General features: G+C 45.5%; 1 protein-coding gene across 1 annotated transcript; it reads left to right on the top strand.

Annotated features, from left to right (window-relative positions):
- Window positions 1-1,130: 1,130 nt before the first annotated feature.
- Window positions 1,131-9,219, top strand: RPL15 (ribosomal protein L15). The gene is made up of 3 exons (XM_069729989.1): window positions 1,131-1,339; window positions 1,630-1,766; window positions 8,866-9,219. The coding sequence occupies exons 1-3, from the start codon at window positions 1,168-1,170 to the stop codon at window positions 9,169-9,171; spliced, it is 615 nt and encodes a 204-aa protein (XP_069586090.1). The 5' UTR covers window positions 1,131-1,167; the 3' UTR covers window positions 9,172-9,219.
- Window positions 9,220-9,991: the final 772 nt, after the last annotated feature.

A 9,991-nucleotide genomic window follows, 5' to 3' on the forward strand; every position in this document is an offset into this window, starting at 1 on the left:
ACGTGCGTCGTTTTAGACGCTAGCGTCGGACGCAAGAAAACGCTACAAGTTGCATTTTTCTTGCGTCTGATTTCGTCAAAAAACGACGCACGCGTCGCAAAACGCGCGCGAATTTGCGCGCGTTTGCGCGCGTTTTTCCGTGCGTCGCCGCTGCGTCGCCGACGCAACAGCGACGCGACGCTAATGTGAACGTAGCCTTAGGCTACGTTCACATTAGCGTTGCGCCGCTGTTGCGTCGGCGACGCAGCGGCGACGCAGCGGCGACGCGCCCCTATGTTTAACATAGGGGACGCGTGCGTTTTTTGGGTGGCGTTTTTCGCCACGTGCGTCGTTTCCGACGCTAGCGTCGGACGCAAGAAAATGCAACAAGTTGCATTTTCTGTGCGTCCGATTTTCGTCAAAAACGACGCACGCGTCGCAAAACGCGCGCGTTTGCGCGCGTTTTTCCGTGCGTTGCGTCGCCGACGCAGGGCGGCGCAACGCTAATGTGAACGTAGCCTTACAGATCGGTAATAATAATAAAGACTACAGTTCCCATGAGCCTTTGCCAACAAAACAGGAAGCTGTCATCCTCTCGGCTATGTCATAAGGGATTCTGGGTAATCTCGTCCTTCCTTTCCGGCTGCCGAGCCATCAGGTAATGGACGCTTCCTCTTACACGCCGAGATGTGTATTCTGAATCCGCGTCCATCCTCCCCGTTACACGGCGCTCGGTCACATCTGCGGGGGCTTCTCACCGTCCTCCCCGTGCTGCGCCCCGGCACCGCTCTTGTGCGCGGCTCCACGGCCATGTTACGGGACTTTAGCCCCTGTGTTGGCGGCCGCTCCATGGAGGCCTCTGCGCCCGGGATGGCTGTACGACCGCCTGCAGACCTCGGTGTGTGGTGTCTGCGGTAGCTGATCATACCGCCCGGGCCTCCTGACGGCCATGCGGCTGCACCGGGGACGCAGGACCGGGAGCACTTTACGGCTCAGACGTGATGTACCATAGATCGTGCGCGGAGCTGTGAAAGTATTGGGGGCCTGGATTGGGGATCTATGCATTATTAGTGGGAATGGGGGATCCCTGCAGTATTGGGGATCCATAAAATATTGTGGGTGTCTGGGATGGTCCCTGTGTCCATGTGTGGGGTCCTAAATCCCTGTGTTCTCCCTCAGTTTGCCAGCATGGGTGCCTACAAGTACATGCAGGAGCTATGGAGGAAGAAGCAGTCCGATGTGATGAGGTTCCTCCTGCGCGTCCGCTGCTGGCAGTATCGCCAACTGTCCTCCCTCCACCGCGCTCCACGTCCCACCCGCCCAGACAAGGCACGTAGACTGGGGTACAAGGCCAAGCAAGGTGAGTAACCAAGTGTAGGAAAGCACTATCTTGTCTAGGGGCACGGTAATTTGGGTACCAGCATTGCGCCCCTTCAGCTTCTGGCGGCCTAAGGCAAATGTATGCCGTTCTGGTTGATACGATGACATCCACCATAAAGAGTGAAATCCTGAGGGCTGTGGTGCCTGTGTCCAGGGACTTGGGATCACACCTGAAGGCTTGCATTCTACAGTGATGGCTACTGATATTTGTGTGAGTGTTATATTGACTTACTGAACTCTTCCTAATTTTATTTTTTTTTACCCATCTAGGTTACGTCATCTACCGCATCAGAGTTCGCCGTGGTGGCCGCAAACGCCCAGTGCCCAAGGGTGCAACCTACGGCAAGCCAGTGCACCATGGTGTAAACCAGATCAAGTTTGCTCGCAGCCTGCAATCCGTCGCTGAGGTATGAAGCCGTGAGATATCTAACGTTAACTTGTAAGATGTATTGAAAGTGTACATAAGCTTTTTATGTGTCCTGCTCCAGGATAGGTTAGTAGTTGTAGCTGAAGACTCTGCTTAAAGGGGTTGTCCAGCCTTTGATTGCAGACTTGAGAATCCTCACAGCACACGCACGACACACTGTGAATTCTCAGGGAGCGGGCTAACTTGTCATATTCCATGCATTTATCAAACCCATAAAAAGGCCTGGAAACAACAAAGTCTTGAGCTTGGTTGATGAAATCAGTCTTGTGGTTCTTGAGTAATCTTTATTTTCATTTACTGACATGCTCATGCCTCGGGGCGGCCTGTGTGGGGTCTTCATGTGGTGCTCGGCTTAGGTATTCATCCTGATGGCTTATGACAGGTCAGTGATCCCTCAGTAACCTGCCCCCTATTCTACATGCTGAATATTTATATGGTGAAAAAAAAATAATCACATTCAGTAGGCGGCGGTGCCTGCACTGCAGCATGATCGCATGTATAATATGCATTTAATTAAATTTATATCAGCAAATATTCAGAAAAAAATTCTGCAATCCAATAGATTCTACTACGCAGGCGGCCAATTTTGCTAGAGAAAAAATTTGTCTTCACTAAGATGGTGGCGCCTGCGCAGTAGCATCAGTCGGATCGCCAGCGGCACCATTGTGAGATTTTTTTTTAAATAATATTTTTTTCTGTATAAATATAGATCAGCAAATATATTTATTAATATTATCATCTAACATATTCCGCAGCGCTTTGCATATTATACATGTGATCATGCTGCAGGACAGGTGCCGCCACATGCCTGCTAAAGGTGTGCGTATTTTTTTTGTTTGTTTGTTTGTTTGTTTTTTTCCACTACATATAATATTCAGTATGTAAAATAGGGGACAGGTCAATGAGGGATCAGTGACCTGTCAGCAGGCTGCATTATGAATGGCTAATCAGAGCATCACATGAAGACCCCCCACAGGCCGCCCGGACCACGAGCAAATCATTAAATGAGAATAAAGATTACACAACAACCACAAGACGGATTTCATCAACCAAGGTATCACTGTAATCAGTATAACGGCGCCGACCTGACATTGTCTGTAGGTTACTGTGCAGAATCCTGCTGACAGATTCCCCTTAACGGGAACCTGTCAGCAGGAATATACATGTTAAACTTTATGGGCAGAACGGGACTGTTATGCTGATGTAATTCATACCGTTAGTGTTATTTAAAAAAAAAAAAAAAAAAATTTGCATCCTAGTTTAGGTAAATAATCATGATACATTTTGAATTCCTGAGGGTGGAACTTGTGGGTAGGTTCTCTGGCTCAGAGGGCTCAGCCACGTCCCCTCCGCTACCTCTGCTGCATTCTTGGTTATTTACATTTTGGACTGGCCCCGTTCTAGCTGTCGGCGGCGCTATTGCAGATTCAGCTGGTGGCAGTCTTCATGGAAATGGCGCCTGCGCAGTTTGACCACCAGCGGTCTAGAAAATAGCAGCTCATGCACAGAATGAGATCTCCCGAGAGATCATTCTGCGCATTCCCCACTTCTGGCGCCATTTTCCTGAAGACTGCCGGATATGCTGCAGATAAATTTTGCAGCATGTTTGAATTTTTTTCTAAATCTCATACTCTTTGCTTGCACTGAAAACATTGTGGCACTTCTGCCAGCGAATATGCAGCGGGAAATCCACAATGTTTTTGTACTGTAGGATTTTTGCTTGAAAGGATGGCTTCAGCCTCTTCTGTGCCCAGAATAGGAATGTCTGTCACTTATATGTGGTTACATGCTAGTAATGTTGCGGTTTATGGCTGCCTATTTTATAGTACATGCTGAAAGATGTTAGTACGACTGGGTCGGTGCCATCAAGCATTGTCCTAGTGTGCACCAGCTTTCTGCGTCCCATTTCAGTTACAATTTTGCAGTCAATAAAGGGATAAATTCAGGGCTGTGGAGTCGCTAAGCCAAACCCCTGACTCTGTGATTTCTGACCTCTCAGCACTGCCTCACTACTGAGCATGTACATAAAGTGCAGCACAGAACAAACAACTATAGGACATTTCATAACTTCCCAAACTATGAAATGATGTACAGCTCATCCTGCATTGTACTACTGATCCCAATTTACTATATATTTTAAGAGTCGGTCCATTCTCTACCAGCCCCACCATAATGGACACGGAGTCCACCACAGTCCTGGGGGGGGGTTGAGGTAATCTGGTTCTTTTAAGGTATTTCACAACATGTTTTCTTCAGGCAGCAATGTCAGTTTTTCCAGCAAGAATCTCTTTTTTTTTTTTTTTTTTTTCATGCTTTTTCCATGGTTTTTAACCACTGACTTCTTTGTCTTCTGTACTGGTGTGTTTTTTTTTTTTTTTAACAATGTTTAGCTCCATTTAGCAATGAAAAAACAGCTAGCTGTTTTGATGCCAATAAGCGCTCAAAAAGATGCCCGTGGGCCTTTTCAGCCTTTCCATTCACTTGTATTGTAAAGTATAGAGTTTTCAGGGCAGAAAACCCCCTGAAAAAATGGTTTCACTTTTTAACCGCTTGGCATCTTTGAACACCCGAAGCAGTTATGGCCCTACGCAAGACTTTTTTTTTCTTTTTTTTTTTTTTTCTTCAAAGAAACGAATATTCGTTCTTCAGAGCACTCTGTTACTGCTTTTTCAGACATGTCTCAAAGTGGACATCACAGAAAAAAAAAACACTTTTCCAACCTCAAGTCAGATCATCAATGCACTAGCAGGATGGAGACCCCCATGGTAAATGTGGGGGCAGCACAGGTGCAAAATACTGATGGAAACAGCCACTCACAAACGTACCAATTCATGGAAGGCATGATTGCATAGCCCCTGCTTTGATGTGAGCCCACCTCAAAGCCGTGACATGTCGGCTGTTTTGAACAGCTAATGTACCTGCAATAAACGCGGGAGGAATTGCGATCCACCCACACCTATTATCTAGTTAAATGCAGCTGTTAAACTTTGACAGCGGCATTTAACAAGAAATCCTGGCCAGAAATGCGCGCAATGGTGACCCCTGTCACGTGATCAGGGGTCATTAGTGCATTGGCATGACAACCAGAGGTCTCCTTGAGACCTCTATGGTTGTTGATGCAGGATTGCTGTGAGCGCCACCCTGTGGTTGGCACTCTAGAAAGTCTGCAATTCAGCTACATAGAGGTGATCTGAGCATCCCCTCTATGTAGCAGAGACGATCAAGTTGTGCCAGCTTCTAGTCTCCTATTAAGACTATTGAAGCATGCCAAAAGTTAAAAAAAGGTTTTTAAAAATAAACATACACATATTTGGCATCACAACGTTCAGAATTTCCCAATCAATATAAAAAAAATTAACCTGATCACTAAACGTGTAGCGAGAAAATCAAAACGCCAGAATTAACGTGTTTCTTGGTCGCCGCGACAATGCATTAAAATGAAATAACTGGCGATCAAAAGACGGTACCTGCACCAAAATGGTATAATAAAAAATGACAGCTAGACACACAAAAAATAAGCCCTCGCCCAACCCGAGATCAACATGACATGGTAAAACTAATGGTACTGTTCAAAAGTACAACTTGTCCCGCAAAAAATAAGCCCTCATATGGCCGTATTGACGGAAAAATAAAAAAGTTATGGCTCTGGAAAGTAGGGGAGCGAAAAATGAAAACTCAACCTGAAAAAGGCTCCGGGAGTGAATCTGTTAAAATAATACCTTGGTTGATTAAATCCATCTTGTGTTTGTTGTTTAATCTTTGTAATTTTCAGTAATTGATATGGCTATGCTTTGGGTCGTCCTGTGGGGTGTCTTCAACTGTATGGCTTTTGACAGGTGACTGATCCCTCATTGGCCTGCCACCTACTGTAGTTTACATAAGGAATAATTTATCTTAGGAGGGGGGTGACCCTTCTGCGGGCAGGAGGTGGCACCTAAATCATGATCGCATATGTACTGTGTATAGTTATTAATTATTTTCCATGGTTCTGTACATGAGGGTTACATCAATATACAAATATCACTTACAGTAAACAAACTAACAATGACTGACTGATACAGAGGGAAGAGGACCCTGCCCTTGCGGGCTTACATTCTACAGGATTATGGGGAAGGAGCCAGTAGGTCGGGGGTAGCAGTAGCTCCGATGGTGTTGAGGTGGCCGTGTGGTCTTTACATGGCTGTGAGGTCATTACAGGTTGTAGGCTTCCTTGAAGAGGTGGGTTTTCAGATTTCTTTTGAAGGATCCAAATGTGGTGGATAACCGGACGTGTTGGGGCACAGAATTCCAGAGGATGGGGGATATTCTGGGGAAGTGGTCAACTGTGTGGAAGGCAGAGGACTGGTCTAGGAGGAGTATAGAGAATTGTCTGTTATCTTTGTCTGTAAGTAGGTCATTGGTAATTTTGGTCAGGGCAGTCTCAGTGGAATGGTGGGGACGGAAACCAGATTGTAAGTTGTCAAAGAGAGATACAAAGTGAGAGGAAAGTTCAGTGTGGATGTGCTGCTCAAAGAGTTTAAAAGCAAAGATATGGGGCGATAGCTGAACATTGCGTTCGGATCAAGGGATGGCTTTTTGAGGATAGGTGTGATTGTGGCATGTTTATAAGCAGAGTGGAAGGTACCAGAAGTTAGTGATAGGATAGGTTGAAGAGATGGGTTAGGGATGGGATTAGTGTGGTGATGAGGTGGGGATGAGATGGGATGGGGTCAAGCGCACAAGTGGTGGGGTGTGATTTGGAGGGAAGATAAGCAAGCTCCCCTTCAGTCATTTTGAAGAGGGAAGTTATGGGATTAGGGCATTGGTCTATTATGCAAAGGGGTTGTGGTGGTTTGTCATCAAAGACTTGCCCTGTTTGGTCAATCTTATTTTTGAAATGTGTGGTAAAGTCCTTAACAGAGATTAGGGAACTCTGAGGGGCAGTGGTGGGTGGAGGAGGGAGTTAAGTGTTGAACAACTGTTTGAGGTTGTGGGATAAAGAAGATAGGAGGGATGTTAAATAGGCCTGTTTAGCAGAGGTGAGAGCTGATTTGAATGCGAGTGAAATCTTGCGAATGTGTTTTCTTCCAATGTCTTTCTGCAATTCTGGATACTTGCCAAAGCTTTTTAGTGATGTTGTTGTTCCAGGGTTGTCTATTGATTCGTCGCACTCTGCTATGCATGACAGGGGTGACAGTCGATGGCTGATGCAAGAATGGCAGTGTCGTGGAGTGATGATATGGATGCCAGTAGTAGTATAGTCAGAGAACATGTGGGTGTCAAGGTGTGCGAGGTTTCTGCGGGGCGTGTGCATGTTGCTGGACATGGATGACTGGTGTGGTGGACAGGGATGAGAGGGTGAGTAAATGGTGGACAGATAGCGGGAAGGTTGTGAAGTTAGATCTGGAGCAGAGATGGGTGAAGACCAGGTCTAATGTGTATGTCCGTCTGGGTGACTGAGGAGGACCACTGAGTAAGTCCAAAAGATGAAGTAAGGGACAGGAGTTTGGAGGCTGCTGACTGGTGGGTGTCAATGGGGATTTTGAAGTCACCCATGATGATGGCGGGAATGTCAGCAGACAAAGTGAAGAAGCCAGGTGGAAAATTGGTCAATAAAGAGGCAGTGGTCAGGCCAAGAGGTTGGTATGACGGCCATTTGGAGGTTGTAGGGGGGAGTAGATGTGGCCTTCAAAAGAGGGGAGGATAAGGGAGGGTAGAGGTGGGATTGGGTTAAAGGTACAGTTGTAAGAAACGAGAAGGCCCACTCCTCCACCATGTCTGTTGCCAGGATGAGGAGTGTGGGTGAAGTGGAAGCCGCCGTAACATAATGCAGCAGGGGAGGCTGTGTCAGAGGGTGTCGGCTATGTTTCAGTGATGCCTAGAAAGGAAAGATTACGAGGTAAAGAGGTTGTGAATCACGTGGCGTTTATTGCAGATGGAGCGGGCATTCCATAGTGATCCAGAGAGAGGGAGCAGGGTGGTGGGCATCAAGGGCACGGATTTGAGGTGGTCAAGATTTTGGGAGTTTATATTGGGTTGGGAGCGATAGGAGGGGGTAATGGGAAGTATGAGCTGTAGGGGTCCAGGATTGGAAGATATGTTGTCAGCAGTGAGGAGAAGCAGAGAGAAACAGCAGGTGGGTGATGGAGTGGGTGGTTTGTTTTGTGTTTTTATTAGGAGAGATCTGAGGTTGAGGAGCAGGACAGCAGAGGAGGTCAGGTGGGGGGGGCAAGAGGGATGGAGAGATTACTTAGCTCGAGGGTGCTGGGGTTTGGGGATGGCGAAGGAGAGTGAGGAGTAATGGAGCCAAGACTGTTAGAACGTATGACAGTATGATTAAGTGTAGCTGAAAGGGAAAGAAATGTAGTACATTTATTAACAGTGGTTAGTTCTACCTTCTGGCTCATTTCTGGCATATTTCAGCTTTAGACTTTTTGAGCCATCCTTAGAGTAATTTGTTTGTTCTCCTGATGGTCATAAAAAAAATTTGTTTGAAAATGGCGCAGCAGCTATTGGTGATCCGACAGCTGTTACTGTGCCACAGAGGCTCCATCTTGCTAGAGAAGAGAAAAATTTCCTCCAAGATGATGCTGCCGGCCTTATCATATTCCTAAACATGCGGTAATTGTAATTGCCATTTTATATAGAATTCTGTGTATACTGGTAAAATAAACCAGAGTTTATTTTCAATACAACACTTCAGCACTGATGTGTATGGGTGCTGTTGGGGTCTGTCAGTCCAAGTACTGTAACTTGAGGCAGCGTTTGCTGTGGAAATGCTGGCACTGTCAATTAGGGATAGTGCTCAGTGCAAATGGAGTCCTTACCCACACCAAGGGTGCAAGGTGTCCTCATTTGCAAATGAGTAATTGACTAAGCCAGTGAATTGTGTAGTGCTGCTATGATTATAGCGGAAAATTCCCTTATGTAATGTTTTAGTCTTTAATGTGTTCTGGGCATGACATTCCCTTTAATGTTTATTTTAAAACAGTCTGCTCCATAATTCACTAAAATATATATGAATTGAGTGTAAGAGACTTGTGCCTAGTATATGAATCAAATTGCACAGCAGAAATGTGACTTTCTCTGGTTCCTTCTAGGAGCGTGCTGGCCGTCATTGTGGAGGACTGAGGGTTCTGAACTCCTACTGGGTTGGTGAAGACTCCACCTACAAGTTCTTTGAGGTCATCCTCATAGACACCTTCCACAAGGCAATCAGACGTAATCCAGACACCCAATGGATCACAAAGGCTGTGCACAAGCACAGAGAGATGCGTGGCCTGACATCAGCTGGCAAGAAGAGCCGTGGTCTTGGAAAGGGCCACAAGTTCCATCTCACCATTGGTGGTTCTCGTCATGCTGCCTGGAAAAGACGCAACACTCTTCAGCTTCACCGTTACCGCTGATTGGGATAGTACTTGTAAATTTGACAAAAATAAAGTTGTTTGGACAAATGTTAGTTTCTCTCTTAATGTCTTAGCATCAAAAGTAGTTGAAAGTTATTTAAAGTTCTATAATATGGAACTTTCAAGGGGTTTCCCCCAATAAACAAAGTGCATTTTAATTAATAGATCTTTGAATAAAAATAAGTTCCACAATTGGATGTTATATGTTCCTGTGCTGTGATATTCTAAATGTGCCCCTGTGTAATGGATGTGTCTGAACATATCACAGCTACTGGCCAGGGGAAGACACGAGTATACCGACAGAACGGGACCACTGCTGATTCTGTGAGGTAAAACGTTAAAAACTAGCAGAAAAGCTTCACCTTAGGACATGAATACGATCCATGTTTGGTCAAGATTAGAAGGAGAAGTGTAATACAAACACGTGTAACACTTGCGTTTTTTTTTTTATCCATATCTGGTTTTGGCTTACAAACACTGATGTAAAAAACTTAACATGTGAATGTGGTCTTGCAGAAAAGTCCGCTGTGATCCCATAATGTAGTCTTTTATGTCCTCCCTTGCCCAGGAGCTGTGGTATGATCAGACCAGGTTCCTGCATGGAACTTTTTTTATTCCAAGATCTGTTAATTAAAATGTACTTTGGTGATCCAACCAATTAAAAGTTTTGTAGGTCTGGGTATGTTGAGATTGGTAAAGGTTAGGTAAAGTTATGGGTGGTTTTGTTATCCCATAAAGCAAGAGAAGTAAATGTATATTCAAGTTGCAAGCCTTCATCAAAGTGACCACCTATTCTCATGATGATTTGCTCATGTGTTGG

The sequence above is a fragment of the Ranitomeya imitator genome, chromosome 6, assembly GCF_032444005.1.
Source record: "Ranitomeya imitator isolate aRanImi1 chromosome 6, aRanImi1.pri, whole genome shotgun sequence".
Taxonomy (NCBI): domain Eukaryota; kingdom Metazoa; phylum Chordata; class Amphibia; order Anura; family Dendrobatidae; genus Ranitomeya; species Ranitomeya imitator.